Below are 26,333 nucleotides of genomic sequence, written 5' to 3' on the forward strand. Positions count from 1 at the left end.
GGTCTATCATTATTATCATGTAAATATCTTGCCTCCTTTTGTGTCAATGAATCTATTTTGATTTTGGGACAATCTCCTATCCACATATTGGTATTGTCCTTTTGTGTATCACAATTCTGTTCTTGTTTTGTTTTACCTTGTGTTTTGACATTGGGCCTTGTTGTTGGGAGTATTTCGTTGAGATGTATCTTAGACCAATTGGTTTGTTCGTGAAATACAGCTGTCCTAGAGATTATGAATTTGTTGTTACTGTCAATAAACCTATATCCTTTTGTACCTGTCTCATAACCCATGAATCTAAGTCTTCTGGACACATTGTCCCCCTTACGCCTTAATTGTTTCGGTATATGTACATCTGCTGTAACTCCAAACACGTGCATGTGGGCTATCTTAGGTTTTTCACTATACATCAATTCATATGGTGTTTTGTTTATGACGCTAGACCAAAGACGGTTGAGTGTATAATTGGAATATAACAGGGCTTCTGACCAGAAATGCTTACCTAAACCTGCATCCTCTAATGTACATCTAATCATAGTTTGTAGTGTTGAGTTTCTTCGTTCTACTACTCCATTTTGAAAAGCAGAGAAAGGGCTAGAGGTGAAATGTAACATTCCCTTTGATTTTAACCACTGAGAGAATTCTCTTGACATGAATTCAGACCCTCTGTCTGTCATGATTTTTTTGATTTGTATGTGGTGTTGTGTTTCTACACGTTTATAAAATTCTTTAAATTTTTGAAATGTTTCATCTTTATGATTTAAAGTGTAGACAAAACCATAATGACTGAAGTTGTCTACAATGGTGAGAAAATATCGCTTTTTGTATGTAATTGATGGAGTTAATGGACCAACTAGATCCATATGCACTAGATTAAAAATATGACTTGATGACCTTGTTGCCTTTTTGGGTCTGGGTTTAGTTTTCAGCTTTGAAGACTTACATACTGAACATTCCAGATAATTGTTACAGTCTTTTATTTTAACACCTTCTGCATGTTCACTCATTTTTTGTATTACAGGAAAACTGGCGTGTCCTAACTTTCTATGTAATATATGAGCACATTCATCATGAATAGGTTTTCCAATTATGGGTTTTCTGTTTAAGTGTGTATTGTTGTCAGGTGTAGTTTCATCACCATGTTCTGGTTCATGTTCTTCATTGTCACTATCTATATCATTTTCTGTTTCTGCGTTAGTGTCAGTTTCTGTGTTTGAATTAATGTTGTGTAACCATTTTTCTTCTGTAATTAAGTATGGTAGGTCCCCTTTGGTAATTATATTACCTATGTTCATTTTGTTTCTTTCTAGAGTTACCTTTCCCTTTGAAAATATTATATTTATGTTTGAGTCCCTGCTTAGCTTTACTGCACTGAGAATGTTGTGAGGTATTTTGGGTATTAATAGTACCCCCTCTATTTTCCCTAGACCGGGTAATTCTACATTTCCTCTTCCAACAACTCGGACTTCCTCTTGGTTAGCTACCTTTATTAAAAATTTATCTTCAACGAAGGAAGACAATATTTTCTTATCATGTGTTGTGTGATTTGTTGCCCCGGAATCAATGAGCCAAGCATTGTCTTTTGATTCTTGACTTTTGATTATTGTGTGTTTATCTATTCCGTATAATGATCCTGATTTCCTGTCTCTTGAGTTGTCTCTGCCCCCTCTATGTTCTCTAAAATTTGGTGAATTTCTGTGTCTATATCTATCAATGGATGATTGTCTATCATGATATCTGTTTCTTGTGTCTTGTCTTTGTCTCTCTCTAGGAGGTTTTGGACAGCCTCTCCTATAATGTTCTTTAGATCCACAGTTATAACACTCTATTGTGTCTTGATGCCTGTCTTGGAATACTACCCTTTTGATCTGTTTATGCTCTTTATGTGCACTGTAGCGACTTCTTCTCAAATTATCTTCAGCAATTAATCTGTTTGACAAACTCTCTATAGATAGATAGCCTAAGTTAATTGTGTCTAGATGAGATATGAAATTATCCCATGATGAGTCTAATGAATTAATAATAATGCTTTTCATTGTCTGGTCAGATATTATTTTTCCCCTCAAATGAAGTTCTGCTCTAGTAGAGTTTAGTAATAATAGATGCTCACTTATAGTAGTGCCAGGTTTTACCCTGGCTGAGAAAAAGTTTTTAGACATTCTAGTTGTGGTTGCCACACTTTCACTATGAAATAGTTTAAACATACAATGAATTATTTCTGAGACAGTTAGGTTATGCTTAATACTATGATAAATAGCAGGTGAGATACTAGAGATTAGTAAATAAAAGGCTCTGTGATGCAGGCAGTCCAATTTCAGTGTCCATGGTTTTTTAGGAGGGTTAGTTATGAAAAACAGTAAATTTTCTTTTAAGAAAACAACCTGGAGTTGCTGACTCCATTCCTGTAAATTAACACCGTCTATTCTCAATTTTGGAAAATCATTAGGCAAATTTCCAATGTTATTTGTTGCATTACTTACAGCTGGTGGTTGTCCATGGTCCTGTATATGCTGGTAATTGCAGAATGGTGTAGGGATACTCGCAATCAGTCTGAATGGTTCCCTCTGCCTTTTATTGTCTCTAAGTTCATCTGGGTGTATTCGCGCATGCGCGTTGATCATTTCGTTCCTGAAGCTGTCGGGGAAGGTTCTCGCTGCTGCGGCTCCCTCGTAGTGCTCTTCCTCTAAGGATTCTCTTTCCGGCTCGACCTTGGGTGTCCAGGTGTGGATCGGATTCTGTTTCTTTTCATTGTAGTCGTCTTGGCTGAGGTTTCTGGCTCCCTGAAGCATCTGCGGTGTGGGCGAGTATTTGCAAGGCTCTCTGGGTTCAGGCATTAGCGTTCTTGTCGATCGGATCGGATCGGAGTGGACTTTAATCGATGCTGGGACGCTTGTGTGTTTGTTTCTGTGTCCTCGTCATTGGATCGTGTAGTTGCCTTTTCTTTATTATTTGATTGGCTGTCTTTGATACTTTTGTTGATTCTTTAGTGATTTTTAACTTCGGGCCGAAGGCGGTGAAGTGTGTTTTCATAGCTGCTTCGATTTGTAGTTTGGTTGATGTTTCTTCGGTGTCTGTATCAGATTCTTCTGATGAGTAGAATTTTTCTTCTTTATTTTTTAAGTTGTGCAAAGTTTTTCGCACCAGCCATTTTAAACTCTGCTTTCTGATTGGTTCTGGGTCAGTCATTTTGGCGGGCTGACAAATCCAAGATGGCTGCCATTCAAAATTTTGTGCGGTATTGCTAGTCTTTTCTTTGGCTATATTTTCATCTATGGGTAATTTGCTCACCGTTTCGTGGTCTTTTGGCTCTGATGTGTTGATGTGTTTTTCTCTCGCTGCTCCGCTATCTTTTATGATGTCTTGGAGGTTCGCGATGAGATTTTTGTCGTCTTTTTGGCTTTTCAGTAGTCTTAGTATTTCTAGTCTGAGTGAGTTGTTTTCTGTCTCGCTCGCTTCTTGGTCGCTGGATTCATCGATTACCTTTTCGTCGTCTGTGGTAAGGTTTTCAGATTCTTCTGTCATTTTAACTGTAGTTTCGTTGGTTATTTCTTGATCTGTTTCCATTTCTTTGGTGTGTGCCCTGGTGTTGGGTCTTTTTCTTTTGTTTCTGGAGTTTTCTTTCTTCGGCATTTTTGTTTATTTATTGAGTCAGTCTAACCATCCTCTGCTACCAGATTGTTGCCGTAATTCGAGGATCAGACTCAATAATGAATTCAGACTTCTTATTATTCAAATAGAAGATAGTTTATTTACAGAAGGCATTCTTTATTCACAAAGTGATTGTAGAAAGAAGCAAGGAGAAAGGGTGTACATCATCTTTTATACCAGGGAGGCGGGATTAGAAGTGGGGAGTGGTTAGTGAGGAATACATTAGAAAGGAGAGAATGAATTAACTCTTGACATTCTATGGATATGTGTTTCTTTCATTCAAGGATGAGGCATTTATATATGACAATGCCTTCATTGTATCCCAAATTATTCCTCGATCGGTTGGTTCCTTTTCATTTTCTTCAAAGAAAGCTTTTAGTTCTCCCTTTATTTTCTCAATATTTTGTTTATCCCATAGAAATTGTGTGTTTAATCTCCATCTTACATTCCTCCTTTTATATCCGCTCCTCCATTTGATCTCCAATGGGTTGTGGTCTGCCCATATATTGGGTGCAATCTCAGCTGACATGATATCCATTCCTATATTTCTACTTGCCCACATCCTATTAATTCTGGACCAAGATTTTTTGGAGTTTGTGTAAAAAGTATATTGTCTTTTATGTGGATGTAAGGTTCACCAGATGTCTACCAGGTTCAATTCATCTACAAGATCAAAAAAAGATTTTGGTAAGTTTTTCCTTTTTTTCTTTTGGCCTTTAGGTCTTTTGTGGTCTTTATTCGGGTCTATCACTCCAATTAAAATCTCCAATTAAGCATATGTTGTTATTGTCCATTTTGCTTAATATTTCTCGTACTTTGTGGTAAAATTCTCTCAGATTTTTATTCGGAGCGTATATAACTGTTATTAATATTGAGGAATTACCTCTCTTAATTTCCACCACTAGAATCCTACCCTTTGAGTCTGCATATTTCAGTTCTGCTTTTATTTATTTCTTAATATACAGAGCCACCACTCTCTTTTTTTTTCTTCTAATGAGGTATAGAGATTTCCAAGTTTTTTGAATTCCAAATATTTTCCGTTTTCTTTTTTTATATGAACCTCTTGGAGACATACTATATCCACATTTTGCTTAACTAATTTGTTGAAGAATATTTTTCTCTTTTTCTAGTCATTCAAGCCATTTACATTGATCGATAAGAGTTTCCAGTCATCCATTCTTATAGCCTGGGTTGTTTTAGTTCCTGTTCGTGTGTGAAACTCTCTGTGGTCTTTGTTTCTTCCTTACTTCCTTGCTTTCCTTCTCTTCTGTCTCTTTCTCTTCTGTGGTCCCTTCTTTGGGTCTTCTTTGCTGGGTGAGTTCCTCTTCTGTGTTGGTCACTTCCAATTCCTCTTTACTGCTTTGATCTTCCTCTGACCCTCTCAGTTGATCTAAAAAGTCCTGGGCCTCTACCAAACTTCCTATTTTCATTTTCTTCCCTTGACATGTTATCCACATACCCTCCGGCAGAATCCACCTAAAGAGTATGTTCCTCTTGTTCAGTTGAATAGCTAGGAATCTGTAATCCCTTCTTAATTCTCTCACCCTCCTCGGGACTTGCTTCAGCACAATCACCTCCTTTCCTTTATAATTGACTGGTTCTCCCCTCACCATATTGTAGAAAATGTCCTTGACTTTTTTCCATGCGAACCTTATATGGACTTCCCTAGGCAACTTATTTTGTCTGGCATAATTGGTTTGTACCCTATACACCTCGTCCAGTTCTTTTATTATCTCATCTGTGTCTTGTTGTAGAACCTCGGCTATTAATTCCGCCATAACCTGACCCAAGTTTTCATCCTTATCTTCGGAGATGTTTTGAAAGCGCAGATAGAAGGAGGCTCTGTCCATCTCTAACTGCGTGATCGAGTCCTCCAGTTCCCTGTTTTGCATCATTAACTTTTGGTCTACTGCGTCCAGGTTCTTTTCTTGTTGCTCAATTTTGGACTCCATCTTATTTATTTTCTGATCATTCATTTGTATTGTCTGCTGTATATCATTCATTTTTTGATCAATAACTTTAATGTCCTTTTCAGTTCTAAATGATTACTAGCCATCTTTTCCTGCATCATGAGCATTGTCTCTTGTGTCACTGTTAGTGTCGATTGCATTGCTTGCATGGTGGGGATCATGGCTGATTTTTCAGTCTTGGATAGTCCTTCTGTTGACTTTTGCATTGCTGGTGATGACATCGTGATCGTGGGATTAGGTAGGTTTTGAGTTGTTTTTTTCCCGGTTTTGGTCACTGTAGATGAAAGGCTTGTCATCTCCTTCAACACTCTTGCCTGGTCTCTAACTATCTTTTCTATGTTTCTCCAGATGGTCATCCACTAGTTGTTATTTATTTATTTTTCCCTTTTGCTTGATCTGTCTTCTTTTAATCTGCTAGAACCACTATGTGCCTTTGATTATTTCTTACCTATTGCAACTCCCTACTCTATCTATCCCTTAATTCAATCCCCCAATAGTTCAATCAAATCTATTAGTCTCTTCTATCTGAATCCAGTTATATCTATTCAAATGCTAATCTCTTTCCAATAAGCAAATTGATATATATTGTTCACATTCACTCTTCAATCAATTGCAATTCTACTAATAACTAATCATATATTATATATCAATCAATCACTTAATTCAATTATAGTTCTACTAGTAGTTAATCAGATATAACAGGCAGTGACACTTAGTTTAACTAATCTCAAATGTCAATTAGATATGTTCTTATTTATATTAGTTATCTATATATAAGTAGTTATATACACAATCAGTTAATTAATATATATAGGTAATTAAATAAGCAATCAGTTAGTTAATCAATCAATTAATAAGTCTCTGAATCAAATATTTATCAATAATTATACTAAATAATGTAATTAATTTGTGAAGAGGAATATGCCTTAAATATAAATAGTTACAATAAATTAGGTATTTAATATAATCAAGCTTATACAAAGCTATATAAATAGATTCTTCTAATACTCTAAATGTAAGCAGGTAAAAAGACTAATAGAAAATAATACAAATATTAATACACTAATGTACTGGAATTAGTAAAAACTTATATCAGTATGATTAATTACTTGGTTGTTCTTAATCCCTTCAGTATCTTCACTTATAAAAGCCAAGGTGGGGAAACGTAATAGTCAAATATCACCAGTTTTCACTTCCCCCATCTCTTAGTGTCTTAAGCTATCGAAGTATTTTAGCTCAATTGTTCTACTTGTCTTCTCCTGGTAGTCCTTCTAGTCGCTCTAGACACTTGTTGTTCTTTTCGTTGATTTTCAATATGGTTACACTTCCGGTTCTAATCTCCAACCGCTCTTCTCTCTCGGTCAACAAATCCACATTCGGGATCCTTAAAATTCTCTCATTCCACCCAATCGGCAAGTTACATCCACTTTCTTGTAGCGCCGCTACTCCACTTCGCAAATCTCTCCTTTCTGCTCTCTCGCCGGCTTGTCTGCGATCCCTCTCGAATGTCGTCTTCTCCTTCTCTTGCAGTCTCCACTCGTTCCTTTGTAGATCCTTTCGATCTGATCCAGCTGGCACAATTAAGACAGAATTCAAGCGTGTTCGGGGGAGAGTGGATATGAGTGCTCTCCAACACCCCTTTCACTGGAATTTCTTGCTTCCCGTCTCGTTGATTATCGCAGCTTTGGGTCCGCCATTAGAAGGCAGATGCGCCGCGTTGGTTCGACAGTGAATATCGGTCCGACTGGGTGGGTTTGCAACTCACACTCAGCCTGCTGATGCCTCACATTTGTCTGCGAAGCCCTCCGAGCTTCCACGCCTCGAAGGGTCACCAAAACGCGGCGATAAGTGGCAGTGGAAAGGAGCGATCGCTCTTACCATGCCATGTCGCCATGAATCATCAACCGGAAGTCTTCAGGCATGCTGGTGCACTTATGCACGCCCCTTACAAACCTCTTAGGAATGGAGTGAGGTCTACAGTAGACAGTCTAAGGTTAAAGTTTTGGGGATTTGTGGAAGAAACCACAGAGTCAGGTAGTGCATTCCAGGTGTTGACAACTCTGTTACTGAAGTCGTATTTTCTGCAGTCTAGTTTGGATCGGTTTACCATGAGTTTGTATCTATTGTGTGATCTTGTATTGTTTTTTTTTATTTTTTTTTATTTTTCAATTTATATACCGCCCTTCTCCCTGAGGACTCAGGGCGGTGCACAGCCAGAATTAAAAACATGAAATACAAATATTAAAAACAATTAAAATCTATACAAATTTGGCCCAAAATTTAAAAAACCACAAACCAATTAAACATTTAAAAATTTTAAAAAAAATTTTCCTAAACCAGCCCAGCTTGCTGGAAAAAGTGGGTTTTAAGGGCACGGCGGAAGGCACTGAGGTCTTGGATTCTCCTTATCTCTGGGGGCAGCTGATTCCAGAGGGTAGGTGCCCCCACAGAGAAGGCTCTCCCCCTGGGGGGTCACCAGCCTACATTGTTTGGCTGATGGCACCCTGAGGAGGCCCTCTCTGTGGGAGCGCATGGGTCTCTGGGAGGTCGTCGGTAGCAGCAGGCGGTCTCGAAGATAGCTAGGCCCTATGCCATGGAGCGCTTTAAAGGTGATAACCAACACCTTGAGGCGCACCCGGAAGACCACCAGGAGCCAGTGCAGCTCGCGCAGGAGCGGTGTTACATGGGAGCGCCATGTTGCTCCCATCACTACCCGCGCTGCTGCGTTCTGGACCAGCTGGAGCCTCCAGGTGCCCCTCAAGGGGAGCCCCATGTAGAGAGCATTGCAGTAGTCAAGGCGAGAGGTGACGAGGGCGTGAGTGACTGTGCACAGGGAATCCCGATCAAGAAAGGGCCGCAACTGGCGAATCAGGCGAACCTGATAAAAGGTCCCCCTGGTTACAGCTGTCAGATGTTCCTCCAAGGACAGCTGCATATCCAGGAGGACTCCCAGATTGCGAGCCCTTTCTGTGGGGGCCAAGGACTCGCCCCCAATAGTCAGTGATGGAGTCAACTGACTATATCGGGATGCCGGGAGCCACAGCCACTCAGTCTTGGAAGGGTTGAGCTTGAGCCTGTTCCTCCCCATCCAGATCCACACAGCCTCCAGGCACTGAGACATAACTTCAAGGGCATCGTTGGGGTGGCCTGGGGTGGAGATGTACAGCTGGGTGTCATCAGCGTACTGATGGTATCTCACCCCGAAGCCACGGATGATCTCGCCCAGCGGCTTCACATAAATGTTGAACAGAAGGGGCGAGAGGACCGATCCCTGTGGCACTCCACAGATGAGAGGCCTCGAGGTCGACCTCTGCCCCCTGCCAACACAAACTGTGACCGGTCGGAGAGAAAGGAGAAGAACCACCGCAATACGGTGCCTCCCACCCCCAACTCTTCCAGCTGGTGCAGCATGATACCATGGTCGATGGTATCAAAAGCCGCTGAGAGGTCTAACAGGACCAGAACAGAGGAGCAACCCCTGTCCCGAGCCCTCCAGAGATCATCAACCAACGCGACCAATGCCGTTTCCGTGCTGTGCCCAGACCTGAAACCCGACTGGAATGGATCTAGATAAGATGTTTCCTCCAGGAATTGTGGAAACTGTCGCGCGACCACACTCTCAACAACCTTCGCCATGAAGCGAAGGTTGGAGACAGGACGCTAGTTGGCCAATATTGCCGGATCCAGGGACGGCTTCTTGAGGAGAGGCCTCACCACCGCCTCTTTCAAGGCAGCGGGGAAGTAACCCTCACTCAACGAAGCGTTGATAACACCCTGGAGCCAGCCTCGTGTAACCTCCCGGGAAGCCAGTACCAACCAGGAGGGACACGGGTCCAGTAAACATGTGGCCGTACTAAGTCTCCCCAAAATCCTGTCCACATCATCGGGAGTCACAGCATCAAACTCCTCCCAGATAACATTCTCAAGACTATTCCTCGTCACCCTGCCCTGATCTACCCAGTCAGAGTCCAAATCCCCCCGGATCTGAGCGATTTTCTCATACAGGTATTGTCCAAAATCCTCCGCCCTGCCTTCCAGGGGATCCTCCCGCACTCCCGGATAGAGCAGGGAGCGGGTCACCCTAAACAGGGCGGCCGGATGATTCCCTGATGATGCAATAGAGGCGGAAAAGTAATTAAACTTTGCCATCTTTATCGCCACTAGGTAGGTCTTAATATGCGACCTTACCAGTGTTCGATCAGATTCAGCGAGACTGGCCCTCCAACCGCTCTCCAGGCGTCTTTTCCAGTGCTTCATTTCCCTCAGCTCCTCAGTAAACCAAGGAGCTGCGTGGGATCGGCACCGGGTCAGAGGCCGCAAAGGCACGATTCGGTCCAAGGCCCCACCAGCCGCCCGATCCCAGGCGGCTACCAGGTCCTCAGCCGAGTCATGTGCTAGATCCTCAGGAAATGGCCCAAGCTCCATCTGGAACCTATCAGGATCCATCAGGCGCCTGGGGCGGACCCATCTTATTGGCTCCGCCTCCCTGCGGCGGGGTGTAGCGGTTCGAAGGTCCAGGCGAAGGAGCGAGTGATCTGACCATGACAAGGGTTCCATGTCTATATCCCCTATAATAAGATCACTCAACTACTGGCCAGAGACAAAAATCAAGTCCAGAGTGTGTCCCCCCCTGAACTAGTTGGGTAAGGTCCATGGCCGTCATGGAAGCCATGAACTCCCGAGCCGTCTCAGACGTTTCACCAATGGACGGCAAGTTGAAATCACCCATGACCATAAGCCTGGGTGTATCAACTGCCACCATGGCTATCACGTCGAGGAGCTCGGGCAGGGCTGTTGCCGCGCGGCAGGGAGCCAGGTATGCAAGCAACAAGCCCATCTGAACCCCATGACCCCAACTCACAAAGAGGGATTCACATCTGGCAATCTGTGGCACAGTGGTCTCCCTGAGACTAAGACTTTCGTTAATAATAACTGCCACCCCCCCCGCCTCTCCCCTGGGCCCTCGGTTTTGGTTGAAGCTGGAGTATTCGTTGGCTGGTAGGACATTGTAGCAGATGATTTTATGTACTATGCTTAGGTCAGACTGAAGACAGTGAAGTTCTAAATTGTCTAAACCCAAAATTTAAAGTCTGGTGGCATAAGGTATTTTGTTGCAAGCAGAGAAGTGGAGGACTCTTCTTGTGAAATATCTCTGGACTCGTTCTATTGTATTAATGTCCGATATCCAGTGCGGGTTTCAGACAGATGAGCTGTATTGAAGGATTGGTCTGGCAAAAGTTTTGTATGCCCTAGTTTGCAGTTCAATATTACCGGAGAATAAACAATGCAAGATTCGGTTAACAACTCTTAATGCTTTTTTAGCAATGCTGTTACAGTATTGTGAAATTTTTAAACACAGAAATGGATGCACATCTTAGGCTGATATTTACACAAGCAAGATTTGAGTAGCCGGACACAATGGTTAAATATGTACAATTAACTAAGGATATCGACCAGACCTGTATTAGCATCAGAGATAAAATGAAAGAGAGAGATCAGTATCTTGGAATGCACATTAAATGAAAGACCTATTGCAATCCTTATATTAAGACAACAACATGTTTCCTCTGTGGACAGAATTTAAAACTTGCATATAATACAACTCTTTACTTGAACAAAACGGGTCAGCTGAAATCTGTAAATATGGGTCTGATTGCCAAAAAATGTAGAAGTGATAAAGAAATATGATTTGCATTCTTTACTCTGGTTCTTTAATTTGTCTCTTTTATTGTATTTTTTCTGGTCTTGCTAATGTTCTGTGTTTAATATTCTGTATCTTGATATGGTCTACCAGGTAATCAACAATGCAATATTTTAATATGTTCATGACAAAACAAGTTGGATGTATTGAAATCTAATAACTGATCCTAAATACAGCATTCTTCATTGCTTTTTCAGATCCGTTTCACTGCTTCAGAAGTTCTGAGTGATAAAAGTCAATTCCCTTTTTTCTACAACATGGTCCCCAAATTAGGGATTCTCTACCCAGGAATTGTCCAACTGCTCCTCCATTTCAGATGGACCTTGATTGGTCTCTTTGCCTCAAACACAGAGCATGGAGAGAATTTCATGAGGACCTTGACTCCTACACTTGTCAGGAATGGAATTTGTATTCTTATATCACAACAATTGTCAACCACTACACCTACAGCAATGCTTAGGGAGGCTATCTCTAAGTGGAGGCAAGTCAATGTCTTTGTTCACTTCGTAGAATATTATTTCCTTTGGGACAGAATTCGTTTTTTCCATTCAACACTTAACAGTTTGCCAGAACCCATTGAAGGGAAAGTCTGGATAAATGCAGGCTTTGGGGAATTGCAAATAAGAAGACACCCATTTCTCAAATATGTCCATAGTGTTTGGACCTATGACTTTCAATGGAGAAAAAGACCAAATGATAGTTCCTTTGATCAAGATCTCCTTATGCAACCACAGTTTGGAGATAAATCACTTCACTGTTCTTTTTCAAAAGACATCATTTCTGTCAAAGGCCGGAGAAGATGCATTCAGAAATCACCACTGAAGACCAACGTGGAAAGAAACAAGATGTGGAACCTATATAACCGCCTTGTTTACACTTTGATTAATATTCTGGCCCATGCCTTGAATGCTGCATATTCCTCCATATCCAGGAGGAGAAGGAAAGAGGGAGAAGAGAGGCTGGGGACTCAAAGGCTGCAGTCATGGCAGGTATGGGGTCCTGACAATGATCCATCAAAGTTACTTTCTCTGGAGAAGGAATACAAGGGAGAAAGGAAACTATCTCAACTTTTTGTGCTTCAAAAGACCAACAGGTTTGGCCCATATAACCACTTATGGATAAATTTCCAAAGAGCGGGTACCATGACCTATACATTTTGATATTAAACAGTATTCATTTTATAATCCATGCATTTTTAGATGAATTCCTATCTTTGTTTAATTTGTTATTAGCATTTTAGAATTTTATGCTCATAAATTTGAAGGAGACCCTAAGACCATGTAGCACCACACCTCTTCTTTACAAAAATCCCAGTTAAAGCTTCTTTAAGTGATGGTTGCTGTTGGGATATGGTTTGAGCATAACTATGTTGTACAGGCAATATAAGTTTACTGTAACTTTAAGCTGTATATGTATTATGTGGCTTTAATGCTGAGTCATGCTGTAATTACATAATTACTGGTTGTGAGAATATTTAAGCAAGGTACTGTAACGTATTCAGTCTGCTGTTGATGATGAAGCTGCTATGAAGATCATGAGATGATGAAGCTGTGATGATAAGCTACCATTGAGAGGAGTTGCTATCTGCTAATCATCGTTTGATGGATCTGTAACCATCGTGGTTTGTGAACCAGAGTGAGTTTGTTATTCTAACCAACTACTGTTTGTTGAGTAAGAAGATTCTGTAACTACTGGACTGATTTACTGGCAAAGACTTGGAATTTGTTTAAAGACTATGAGACTGTTTTTCTACTATAAAGTAAGCTTTTGATAAACCAGTTTGCATAACTCTTATTCATTGCTCTCAGCAATGTTTCTCTGTGCAATCTACTCTGCTGGTTGGTAACACAACAACAATATCCTTAAAAGTTGCTAGGTCTTTGCATTAAAACAACCAGTGAAGGGGAGACTAAACTTCTCTGCTTCACTGGATAACCTCTAAAATTGCTCCTCTTTTTAGGATGTTTTTCATCTCCTTCAGCCAGCATCTCCTCTCTTGTGACAGAGCTCAGTTTCTCATTTTTCCATGTCCAACACTCTGGAGTAACAGGAAGCTTCCATCTTTCAGTTAGTGAAAGAGTACTGTATCCTCCCTTTTCCAATCAAGAGGTTCTTTCAGTTGGAAAAGATGCTTCCAGACTCCTTCTGATTTCCAGCCTTCAAAGAGAAATTTGATTGTTCTCCTCCTTGTCTTCCCTTAAAGCTAAGATCAACTCCTTTGATCTCTTCCTTGATTTCATTGCCTTTCCTTAAAGCTGATCCAGTATTTGTCCAATGGCTTCTCAAGAATGTGGTGCCTGTAAGGTGTTTTTCTACTTGATTTAGTTTCTCTCCAAACCAGGACCTTCACTCCTGAAACTTTTATGGATACATTTGCCTTCTTTCCATGAGCATCATGCTGCCAACTCACATTTGGTTTGCAATCTACTATTTTGAGATCATCTTCACAAATGTTCTTATCAAGTGTAGCTTCCATCATCCTTTCTCCAGTGCGTCATTAACGACATTATCATCCAACTGCACACAATTATTATCCAATCATTAATACAGTACTACTAATTTATTTTAATCAATGACCAGTATGAACACACACACACACACACACACACACACACACACACGAAAGCATACAAATGAAATCTTAATGAAATATCTATGTTAAAGCCACCATCCGTTTTCTCTTGTATGTCATACTTCATTAAAGTCCTAGTTGCTACAAATCAATTATTTTTCTAATGGCTTTCATTTATGCATTTATCTAAATCAGGAAATCATAAATATTTTTCTTGAAGTTTGGCATTTTTAAATAAATTCAAAATACCTTTATGTATGACTTGGTATAAATGTTTTATCCAAAAATCATGATTTGTCAACTCTACTTTTCTGTATTACAAAAAATATAGAATAGATGACCAAGGACTAATTGCTATTTATAATTAGAGAGTTTTATAAAGACATTGAAATTTATTGAGTGCAATAGTATAACAATTTTTATCCACATCATCCAGCCATAATTTACTAGATTCCTAATTGCATCAAAAAAATGTTTTACTGAAATCAAATTATATCCCCAGCATTTCCATAATCTATTTAGGAAATATAATGATATGTGAGAATGATGTTTGGGACAGGTAGAAGAAATGCTGCCTACGGAAGGATCTGATAAGAGGATGGGAATATGCAGGTTCATAGTGGGTAGAGAAAGAAAATTAGAAATAATCCTCTCTATTTTTCAGGCTGTAAAAAGAGTTGGTGTGAGAATTGGACTTTAAGACTTGCAAGTTTCTGTTAATGGAGCCTTAGAGTACAGTGGAATTAGCTGATGTGGTTGTGTTTTATGTCTTCTCTACCTGGTAGAATATTAGCTTGGTAACTTTCTTCTTGACAAATCTGTGCTTTCTGGTAACTACCCTGTTGTTTTCAAGGGCCCACAGCTGTATAATATGACAGAACGAAAGTGAGAAAGGATTCTCCTAAATTTTCAGGCTGAAAACAAGTTGATAGGAGAATAGAATAGAATAGAATAGAATAGAATAGAATAGAATAGAATAGAATAGAATAGAATAGAATAGAATAGAATAGAATAGAATAGAATAGAACAGAGTTGGACGGGACCTTGGAGGTCTTCTACTCCAACTCCCTGCTTAGGCAGCAAACTCTATACCATTTCAGACAAATGGTTGTCCAATCTCTTCGTCAAAATTTTAAGTGTTGGAGCATTCACAAGTTCTGGAGGCAAGTTGTTCCATTGATTAATTGATCTCACTGTCAGGGAATTTCTCCTTAGTTCTAGGTTGTTTCTCTCCTTGGTTAGTTTCCATCCATTGATTCTTGTCCTGCCCTCAGGTGCTTTGGAGAAAAGCTTGACTCCCTCCTCTTTGTGGCAACCCCTGAAATATAAAAAACACTTTGTACTTTCAGAATTGCAAAATTCTGTTACGGTAGCATTACAATAAAGTAGAATTAGCTCATCTGGCCATATTTCGTTTCTAGATGACCTGGGACAACATCAGCCTCACAACTTTCTTCCTGACAAATCCATGCTTTCTGGTAATTACCCTGTTGTTTTCAAGGGCTTTATGAATAATCTCTTCATTTGTTTGTTTGTTCAATTTATTTGTGACCCTTCTGATACTTTATCAATTTTATCAATTATTTATTTTATCAATATATTGTTTGTCAATATATCATTGACAAAATTTGCTAAGCCTTTCTTTTTCTCTTTTGAGGACAGTGATACTTGTTCTCTCAACTCAGGATATTTGCAAGTGACACAGCTTTAGTAGAAAGATTCAGTTGTGAAAAGAACATGTGGAATAAGAAACCAAAGTTTCTCCTTTTAAGATTCTTGGATGTTTCATTCCAGCTTCATCCCTTTCTGAAGAAGAATGAATTTTGCAATCTTTCCCTGCTTAAACTGTACTTGGACCAAAATGGTGATATAGCAGCAGATGTGAACATCATAAGCACGTTAGTTCTTTCTGGGGAAGATTCCATCAGTAAACAACTAGGCAGTTTTGAAAGACAAAGAACTATTATCAATCCAGATGCTCTTTCACAGCTAAAGTTGCTCAACAAGGTGGGTGAAATATTGGTGTCATTTCTCTGTTTTCCAAAGCCTTGAGACATATTTCAAGTGGCTAAGCCTATTCACCAAACACAATGACCTTCAGTGAGAATTGAATCTGGGGAGTAGAACCCTTATAGTTTTCTTAAATGGCTTGGGAGGCTTCAGTGCAATTGGTAAGGTATAGGTCCTTCAGATTAGTGGTGGAATTCATTTTTTTTTTACTACCGATGGGCATGGCAGGGGAAAGATGCTGCAAAATCCCCATTCTCTCCCCACTCCTGGGGAAAGGATATTGCAAAATCTCCATTCCCACCCCACTCTGGGGCCAGCCAGAGGTGGTATTTGCAGGTTCTCTGAACTACTCAAAATTTCTGCTACCGGTTCTCCAGAAGCTGTCAGAACCTGCTGAATTGCACCCCTGCTTAAGATGCTGTAATATGGAACACTGTTTTGAATTGACTCAGTTGTGTGCAACATGGATGATGATTCTCCAGGACACAAATTGTGGCTATTTTGTGTCCCCTGTGCAATCTGGTATCAAAACTGGTGAAAGGGGACATCAGGTGTTGTGGGTTTTGGTGCTGATAGCATCAACTTACCTAAGATAAGTAAAATACAATGAAAATCTTTTGTCCAATGCCCAAGTTCCCAGTGCAGTGAAAGAGGCAAGAATAAGTCTAATCAAGACTGGACGTACTTCTTGTTGATGCCATTGGGAAAATTTGCTCTGAATTCAGGTTTATCTTGCCATGGTTGAGCAGGTTTATAGTCTGTGATGTTCTTAAATAGAACATACATGGTCAGAGTTGTCCATAGTTGTCTGTCATGCCAAGGGGATAGAAGAATAGGTCTTCTGCTCCTGGGGAGAAAGTCCAAGGCTTTCCATTCATCTAAAATGATAATGACTCTTCTGATGTGCCCTGAGTCAGAAAACTAAAGCACTGAAACAAGGTTTGATTCAAAGGAAAGAAAAGCCCTTCTTCATATTGGAAGAAATGAGGGACAATTTGGGGGAAAAATTGGTTTTTACCTTATATGGAACATCCTTGAATGCAATTGTTTATTTTCATTGTTAGACACCTTAAATCTCTCTAGAAAAAGGGAGGCTCCAATTTAACCAATAATAAATGTACCTCTGTCTTTTCATGCCAATTGGTGTCACCTAATTGTAGTTTTTCAACAGAAAAGCCCTTTTTTTTGGATTGACTTTAGAAACATCTCTCTCTGTCATAGGGCTCATATTCACATCCCATGTGATACAGCAAAAAATGCCTGAATTATCATTTTAGAGGAACACATTCTGATGACTCACCTCCATCTCATCTCATTCTAGTTCTGGAAACTAGGCAGTCAGTTTAGTCTTAGTTCACCAGCATGGTGACCATATAAAATTATCAAGTAAGCATATCAATAATCAAAGAACAGATGCATTAAGCCCTAATATGTAATGAAATTTTCCTTTATACTTTAACTTTCAAATAGGGCTGGCTTTGCAATGATACATGTAGTCCAGAAGAAACCTTTTCAGATCCATCTGGTCAGAAGTTTCTTTCTTCATCACAGTTTTATTCTATTTTGATAAATTTAGTAAAATAAAAATTTAATAAACTTTTCATAATAAATTTCATTCTAAACGTTCATATGACTAAAGCATCTTAATTTAAATTCATGGGTACATGAAGAGAGGAGGAATGTATGCTAATATAACCATGTGGAGGAATCACTAGTTATTCCTCCATTGCTTCTCTCCAGAATTTATTAAGTAGAAATGCCCTTTCTTGCAATGTGGTAGAACAAAAGCAAAAGAGAGGAACTAAATGTAATATGCAATAGTTGTATCTCTTACAACATTGGGAGCTAAAGATTTCTTATTTACCTAAGTGAAGTCCAGCAACTAATTGACTAATGATCATGTTTATCTCCATTTTTAATTGATGGTTAGTTCTAACATACTTCATTTGTCGTTTCTTCTTTTTCTGCTTAGTCTCTGCCTCAGTCCAAATGTGTGGAAAATTGCCGGCCGGGATTTTTCAAGAGGGCTCGGAAAGGAGAGCCAGTTTGCTGCTATGACTGTGTTCCTTGTCCAGAAGGGACCATCTCCACTCAGGAAGGTGGGTGACACCACAAAAAAAGGTACTGGATTAAGCCAAAGCATTTTGATCAATGTGTGTGTGTGTGTATATATATATATATATAAATATATATAATAAAAGTGTAAACATAATTATAAATACATGAAAAGGATACGAATAAAAGAAAACATTAGGACAGGGAAGGTAGGCACGCTGGTGCCCTTATGCACGGCCCTTACAGACCTCTTAGGAATGGGGTGAGGTCTACAGGGAAAGTCTAAGGTTAAAGTTTTGGGGATTTGGGGAAGAAACCACAGAGTCAGGTAGTGCATTCCAGGTGTTGACAACTCTGTTACTGAAGTTGTATTTTCTGCAGTCTAGTTTGGATCGAGTTTGAATCTACTGTGTGCTCTTGTATTGTTTTGGTTGAAGCTGAAGTATTCATTGGCTGGTAGGACATTGTAACAGGTAATTTTATGTACTATGCTTAGGTCAGACCGAAGATGGCAAAGTTCTAGGGCGTTCTTCATTTTCAAGGTGCCCAATTTCCTCCATTATAGGAGGAATAAGAAAAAGATCTGGAAGGATGAGGTAGGAAGAGATAGAAGGACATGATGGATTATGCATGGTTACTTGTGCCAGAGGAAATCTCTCTTTTCTTGCCAGTTTGGAGCTATCCTCCCATTTTTACTTTTCTTAGGAACATCTGAATCCTTTGAAATTGAGGAATGCATTCAGGTCAATGGCTTTTGTTCACCCAACCCAGTTTATATTGCAGCCCAAAATATATTGTACATAAATCAATCAATTAATTAATCAATCAATCTTTATGTGGATCATGGAACTACATAAGCAGGAAGAAGTAATTCAGGGGACCACGAAGGGAAAAGGTTTGGATTCAAGGGACAAGAGAAATACACACAAAAGACTCACCATAAAAGACATGGAGCAGTTTTGTGTGAAAGAAGGAATGTAAATTAAATTTATTGTTATTAGGGGTAATGTTTGCCTTTTTCATTTTTAGTGCTTTAATTTTCCATATTATGGATTAAGTGGTAAAACACAAATATGGTTTATAGCCCATTTCAACATTCCCAGATTCAGCATTGCCACTATCATGGTTTCCTTGGTTGGATAGTTACTGAATCTCCCCTCTTCTTCTTATCTTTCCAATTTTGGATATTAAATAATGAAATACAATCAGTTATAACAGTTGCAAGAAGGAATACAGTTGTGGTTCTAAAAGAAAGAAAAATACTTACTTCCATTATTGGAATTAAAAGGAACCAGATCTAATAGAAAGTAGGAAGAAAAGAGAACTAATTAATTAATCAGTCTACCTAATATCTATTCATACGAATGTTGAACTCATTCAGTCTTTAAAATTATTACTAAATTTAGAAATTTTGGTAATAGATTACTGCTTCTGATTTTTAGGCACTAAAATCATTGCAAAGAAAGATAACAGATTTTTTTTTTCTTGGATTACTTCAGCAATTAATTTTCTCTAAGATCTCTGTTTACAATTTTATTTATTTGTGAAATTTATTGGCCACCAATCTTACCACAGGGTACCAAATTTATATTGCTGGCATCCCACACAAAGGGTCTTTGGGTGTCATCCAATTAAAACAACAATTAAACTGGATGACACGTTAAATACCATGATTACAAGAGGGAAATACATCAAGATTTTACACAGGACACAACCAGCACACAGGGCTCTGGTACCACACAATGCCCAGGCCTGTTGAAAGAATACAATTGAAAGGAATTTGAGGAGGCCTCAAGGATAGTGGCAATCTGACCTTGGGGTTAGTTAATGCCCTTTTCCCCCAGGAATGGTGGTCCCACCATTTGCTTTGAAGGATGCGATTATGCACCTCATTCTAAAGAGGCTCTCCACGGACCCAACCATCTTAGACAAGTTTTGTCCTGAGTACAATATTTGTTGAGAGTTTGTTGAGAGCATGATTGTCATTCAGATACAGTACTGGTGGCTGAGGTACAGTTCCAAGATGGCATTGGTTGCTTTCACAGATGATCTCTGATAAGAGTCCTGCAAACATTCTGACCCTTCTGGATTTCTCAGTAGCTTTTGATAATATAAATCATTATATCCTTCTGAACTGGTTTCAGGGTTTGAGAGTGGAGGTGGGGTTTTCCAAAGGTTTTCCTTTATTCATGGTTGCTTTCAGTTGATGGGTTCTTAGGGAATAGAGGAGAAAACCTAGGCCCTGCAATGGGGCATCTCTCAGGACTGGAGTCTCTCCTTTCTTCTTTATCTTTTACATGAAATTGCTAGGTGAGGTCATTTGCTGCCATGGGCTTGGTATCAAAGTACACCACCCATGGCTTGTTAGATGGTAGTATTGTGATGCTGAATATGACATCCATAGAAGATCTTCCTTGAAAGGTGAAAAGAGATATAAAAGAACTTTCTGTTTTCTCAGATACTGAAAAATGCACCAAGTGCCCAGATGATCAATATTCAACCGGGTGCAGAGTCCAATGTATCCCAAAAACAATAACCTTCCTCTCCTATGAAGAACATCTGGGCATTATCCTGGTGTCCATTGCTCTACTCTTGTTCCTATCCACAGGATTCATTTTAATCATATTCATTAAATACCTTGAAACTCCGATTGTCAAAGCCAACAACCGGGACCTCTCTTACATCCTCCTGGTCTCCCTCTTGCTTTGCTTCTTGTCCTCCTTTTTCTTCATTGGACGACCAAGGAAGGCCACCTGCCTTCTCCGACAAACTGTGTTCAGTATTGTCTTCTCAATAGCTGTGTCATCTGTGTTGGCCAAAACTATCACAGTGGTGCTGGCATTCTTAGCCTCAAAACCAGGGAACAAAGTGAGAAGATGGTTGGGGAAGAGCTTGGCCAACTCTATCATCCTTTCTGGTTCTGCTGGACAAATTTTCATCTGTGCCTCATGGCTTGGAATTTCTCCCCCATTTCCTGACTCTGACCTGCACTCCCAGCCTGGAGAGATCATCCTTCAATGCAACGAAGGCTCTGTCACCATGTTTTATGTTGTCCTTGGCTATATGTGTTTCCTAGCTGCCATTTGCTTCACTGTAGCTTTCCTGGCCAGGAATCTCCCTGGGGCCTTCAATGAAGCCAAGCTGATCACCTTCAGCATGCTAGTCTTCTGTAGTGTTTGGATCTCCTTCCTGCCCACCTATCTGAGCACCAAAGGAAAGTCCATGGTGATTGTTCAGGTCTTCTCCATCTTGGCCTCCAGTGCTGGACTGCTGGGCTTCATCTTCTTCCCCAAATGCTACATTATAATCCTGAGGCCAGATCTAAACACTAAGGAACGTCTAATGATAAAAGTAGGGACATGACTGTGATATTGTTTCTTAGGCATGTAACATTTAATTTTTTCATTGCAATTGTTGGGCTTTTGTATTCTTCCTTTGCATTAATGTGACAATTAAGGTTATTTAAAATGGAAGGAAATAAACATATAAAACTGTAAGACTAATGAAATTAAATTCCAACATAATCATCAAACAATAAAATAAACAATTAATAATTAAAGTTGTCATGCAGCCAGAGATGAACAAGCTAAGAAATAATAGTTATATTAAGTAAAAACAGCTGAATAGAAGAGAGAAGTCTTCCCAAAGAGAGAGGGAAGGAGTCTTTTGCCTGAGGTGAATATGAAACTCTAAATCTGTGTGAACATGGACACTTTCTCTCTACTGTATGTGACTTTTTCTTGAAAGTAGATGTGAGCAGTGGAAACTGGGTATCAAGATCATGCAGATGACTCCTCATCCAACACTCTGGTTGCCTACATCAGTTATTTCTGGAGGTGTTAGGTGAATTACAGATCTTATGGGACCTCAGAATTCCATGACTCTCTGTGGAGTCACAACTATCCTAGCATCCTTTCTGGACATGTCCAAAAAGCAGTGACCTTGCTTCAAAACAGCACCTGGAAAGACCCAGAGAAGGAAATGGGAAACAGCTATGAATCCAATTGGTCTCTTATCCAATAAGGCATAGAATCCTCTTGTCCCCAAATCAGAAGCTTTCAGCATTCTGCTATGTGAATGGGAAAATAATCCCATTTTCTATAGATAGAAAATGGCAGGAGGGCATTTTCCCTGAGACTTCAATGTCTAGAAGAACTAGGGAGCTTCAGGAAGAGTCCACCTTCTCTGGAAGCTACCCAGAGACCAACTGTGTTTACCACACCCAATCCTAGGAAATTTTAAAAAATGCAGATTTCAGGCATATGGGAGGCTATGTGGCTAGATGATAGATAGATAAATAGACAGACAGACAGATGATAGATAGATAGATAGATAGATAGATAGATAGATAGATAGATAGATAGAGCGGTGAAATCCTCCCGGTTCTATCCGGCTCACCGAACTGGTAGTGCAGGCAGCGGGAAGGTTCTGTGCATGCACAGAAGAGGGGCGCATATGTGTAGCATGTGCACTCCCGCATGCTCACGTTCCTGAACTGGTAGCGAAGATAAGTGGATTTCATCGCTGGATAGGTAGGTAGGTAGATAGATAAATATATAGATAGATATTCTTTTTTTTTTTTGAACCACTGATAAGTAGATGTTACAGACTCAATACTTCAAAAGGATTGGAAACTTGAACAGGTGATTTGGGTTTTCTGTCTACAGTGGTTGAAGAGAGATTTTCATTTCACAAAAGGAAAGCTTACACATTTTTTCAAAAAAGGAATTATAAATTATAAATGCTTTCAACTAATACCAAAATTAATCTTAATACTAAAACTGTTTTCTATTCCAGCTCCCTATTTTCTATAAGATCTTCATCCAGACTACAGTCCTGTGAAAAAGAAAGTGCACCGTCTTTTGAGTTCTCTTCACACCTGGCTTCTCCATGTTGGCTTTCTTTTTGTAAAATGAATGATGGCATGGTGTAATACGTCATGTATATGCCTTGAAAAAGGCGGTGGTGAGGCCCCTCCTCAAGAAGCCTTCCCTGGACCGGCTGAATTAACTACCATCCGGTCTCCAACCTTTGTTTTGTGGTGAAGGTTGTTAAGAGTGTGGTGGCACGACAGCTTCCCCAGCACCTAGGTGAAGCTATCTATCTGGACCCGTACCAGTCGGGCTTCAGGCAGGGGTACAGCACAGAAACGGCATTGGTCGCATTGGTGGATGATCTCTGGAGGGCTTGGGACAGGGGTTGCTCCTCTGTCCTGGTCCAATTAGATCTCTTAGCGGCTTTTGATACCATCGACCATGGTATCATTTTGCAGTGGTTGAGGGGGTTAGGAATAGGGGGCACCGTATTACAGTGGTTCTCCTCCTTCCTCTCTGACCGCTCACAGTTTGTGTTGGCAGGGGGGCAGAGGTCAACCTCGAGGCACTTCACCTGGGGGCCTCTCTTACCATTTTCATGCAGCTTCCCCATTTCAGCACTAAGCTATCGCACATGGGTTTATCCTAATTGAAATAGGTTGGAATCAGTGGTGAAATCCATTTTTTTTTACTACCGGTTCTGTGGGCGTGGCTTGGTGGGCATGGCAGGGGAAGGATACTGCAAAATCTCCATTCCCACCCCACTCCAGGGGAAGGATACTGCAAAATCCCCATTCCCTCCCCACTCCTGGGGGAAGGATACTGCAAAATATCCATTCCCAGACCACTCTGGGGCAAGCCAGTGATTGTATTTGCTGGTTCTCCAAACTAGTCAAAAATTCCGCTACTGGTTCTCCAGAACCTGTCAGAGCCTGCTGAATAGCACCCCTGCTTTTACTTACTTAATACTTCTTCTTTCTCCTATTTTCCCTAAAACAACAGTTCTTTGAGGTGGATTGGGCTGAGAGAGTGTAAAAGGGTCAGCTGGTTTTTCATGCCTAAGGCAGGACTAGAACTCACAGTCTCCTGGTTCCTAGGCCAGCGCCTCCAGCACTAGCCTAAACTAGCTCTCTGTGAGATTTTAACCTCCAATTAATTACTTGAGGTGCTTATGACAACCAAAAGATGTACATACTGTATTTCTAAATGGAAAATGGTTGAATGAATGGAATTCTTATACCTCCTTTCCATTTCATCTAATAATAATAATAAAAAAAATTGTTAAAGAGAATTCCATCAAAATAATTCAATCCAAGAGGCACTGCATGCCTGCAGGGAGATGTGATTCCACTGAACTGAAAGGAGCCCCAAAACAATCTGTCCATTGCAACAAACTGATATTCATATCCTGCCATACCTTATCACATTTCAACCATCCCGAAACAAAAAAGAGATCTGGGGGCAGCCTCCTAAGTGCATGTAACAGTCAGTCCTCCTGTTTCCTCCCAGGATACAGATACAGATTAACAGAGTTGGGAGGGACCTTATTTATTTATTTATTTATTTATTTATTTATTTATTTATTTATTTATTTATTTATCAAATTTCTATACCGCCCTACTCCCGAAGGACTCAGGGCGGTGAACAGCCAAGATAAAATACAGACAATACAAATATTAAAAATCCCTTAAAATTATTAAATATTTCGGCCGAAACACAGATTAAAACACCCAATTTATAAAATCACGAATTCAAAAATTTAAAATTTAAGAATTTAAAAGAGGGGAGTTAGGCCAGGCCAGCTTGCTGAAATAGAAAAGTTTTGAGAGCACGGCGAAACGTGCGCAGGTCCGGGATCTTCCGTATCTCTGGGGGGAGCTCGTTCCAGATGGTAGGTGCCCCCACAGAGAAGGCTCTCCCCCTGGGGGCCGCCAGTCGACACTGTTTGGCCGACGGCACCCTGAGGAGCCCCTCTCTATGGGAGCGTACTGGTCGGTGAGAGGCTATTGGTAGCAGAAGGCGGTCTCGTAGATACCCCGGTCCGATGCCATGGAGCGCTCTAAAGGTGGTAACCAAAACCTTGAAGCGCACCCGGAAGACCACCGGGAGCCAGTGCAGCTCGCGCAGGAGGGGGGTCACATGGGGGCGCCACGTCGCTCCCATAACCACCCGCGCGGCTGCATTCTGGACCAGCTGGAGCCTCCGGGTGCTCCTCAAGGGGAGCCCCATGTAGAGAGGTCAGTGATGGCTAACCTTTTTGCCACTGCGTGCCAAAAGTGTGGGGAGTGCGGGGGTGGGTGGGTGTTGCTCGCGCACATGCCCACACCCATAATTCTATGTGCCCCACCCCCTGTGCATGTGTGTGCAACCACCACGCCTTCTCTCCCCCCACTTTTGACATGTGATGGCAAGGTAGGCCTGTTTTTCATTCTCCCCAGGCTCCAGAGCCTCTCTAGGAGGCTGGGGAGGGCAAAAATGGCCTTCCCCACTCCCCCAGAGGCCCTCCGGAGGCTGGAAACAGTCTTTATCCTGATTTCCAGTGGGCCCAAAAGGCCCGAAAATCAGTTGGCTGGCATACGTATGCATGCCGGAGCTGAGCTCGCGTGCCCACTGATATGGCTCTGCATACCACCTGTGGCACGTATGCCATAGGTTCGCCATCACGGTTATAGGTCATCTAGACCAACCCCCTGCTCAAGCAGGAAATCCTACACCATTTCTGACAAATGGCATTCCAATTTTTTCTTCAATGTCTCAAGTAATGAAGCTCCCACAAATTCCAAAGGCAACTTCTGTTCCATTGGTTGATTGTTCTCACTGTCAGAAAGTTCCTCCTCATTTCCAGGTTGAATCTCTCCTTGGTCCGTTTCCATCCATTATTCCTTGTCTGGCCTTCGGGTGCTTTGGAAAACAGCTTGACCTCCTCCTCTCTGTGGCAGCCCCTCAAATATTGAAAGACTGCTATCATGTCTCCCCTTGTCCTTCTCTTCACTAGACTAGCCATGCCCAGTTCATGTAACTGTTCTTCATATGTTTTAGTCTCCAGTCCCCTAATCATCCTGGTTGCTCTTCTCTGCACTTTTTCTAGAATCTCAACATCTTTTTTATAGTGTGATGACCAAAACTAGATGCAGTATTCTAGGTGTGGTCTTACTAGGGCTTTATAGAGTGGTACCTCACTTGATCTTGATTGAATCCCTCTGTTAATGCAATTTAGGATTGCATTGGCTTTTTTATCTGCCACTGCACACTGCTAGCTCATATTTAGCTGGTTGCCCACTAAGACTCCAAGATCCCTCTCCCAGTCACTGCAATTAAGGGAACTCTTATGGGGCAAAACTACAAGCCAGGTTGGCATATTTTCAATCAAGAAGAGGTTTGCTCTTCTCTGGGCACAAGCAGGCTTCCCTGAGACATGGCAGAAAATATCATGGATGAGCTTGGCCTTGTTATGCATCTTCCTGGCATTGAAAAGCAACAGCCAGAATTCAGAGCCACAAAAGCTCTCGCAGTCAGGTACTGAGAGTAGAAACAGAGCTCCATAAAATAGGAATAGATTTAAA

General features: G+C 40.7%; 2 protein-coding genes across 2 annotated transcripts in view; one reads left to right on the top strand and one right to left on the bottom strand.

The window, feature by feature from the left end:
- The window catches only part of LOC139309937 (vomeronasal type-2 receptor 26-like), a 65,091-nt gene extending 61,569 nt beyond the window's left edge, over positions 1-3,522 (bottom strand). Inside the window, exons 1-2 of the mRNA XM_070934119.1 lie at positions 3,289-3,522; positions 2,540-2,789 (exon numbers count right to left, since the gene is read on the bottom strand). Coding sequence (XP_070790220.1) covers positions 2,540-2,789; positions 3,289-3,522 — 484 coding nt within the window. The remainder of the gene's footprint in view (positions 1-2,539; positions 2,790-3,288) is intronic.
- A 6,748-nt stretch (positions 3,523-10,270) lies between these two features.
- Positions 10,271-21,319, top strand: LOC139309938 (vomeronasal type-2 receptor 26-like). Its single transcript, XM_070934120.1, has 5 exons — positions 10,271-10,328; positions 13,575-13,618; positions 15,686-15,898; positions 17,874-18,000; positions 20,415-21,319. Exons 1-5 carry the CDS (start codon positions 10,271-10,273, stop codon positions 21,317-21,319), a joined length of 1,347 nt encoding a protein of 448 aa, XP_070790221.1.
- The last annotated feature ends 5,014 nt before the right edge of the window (positions 21,320-26,333 follow it).

The sequence above is a fragment of the Pituophis catenifer genome, unplaced genomic scaffold, assembly GCF_029215685.1.
Source record: "Pituophis catenifer annectens isolate HBS135680 unplaced genomic scaffold, rPitCat1.0.hap2 SCAF_2, whole genome shotgun sequence".
NCBI lineage: Eukaryota > Metazoa > Chordata > Lepidosauria > Squamata > Colubridae > Pituophis > Pituophis catenifer.

Excerpts from the sequence above, each read along its gene's own strand:
- LOC139309938 (XM_070934120.1), top strand. The coding sequence starts at position 10,271 with ATGGCCGTCATGGAAGCCATGAACTCCCGAGCCGTCTCAGACGTTTCA. Across the intron at positions 13,619-15,685 it reads TTCTCAAGAATGTGGTGCCT|CTTCATCCCTTTCTGAAGAA; the intron begins GTAAGGTGTTTT and ends GTTTCATTCCAG. Across the intron at positions 15,899-17,873 it reads AGCTAAAGTTGCTCAACAAG|TCTCTGCCTCAGTCCAAATG; the intron begins GTGGGTGAAATA and ends TTTTCTGCTTAG.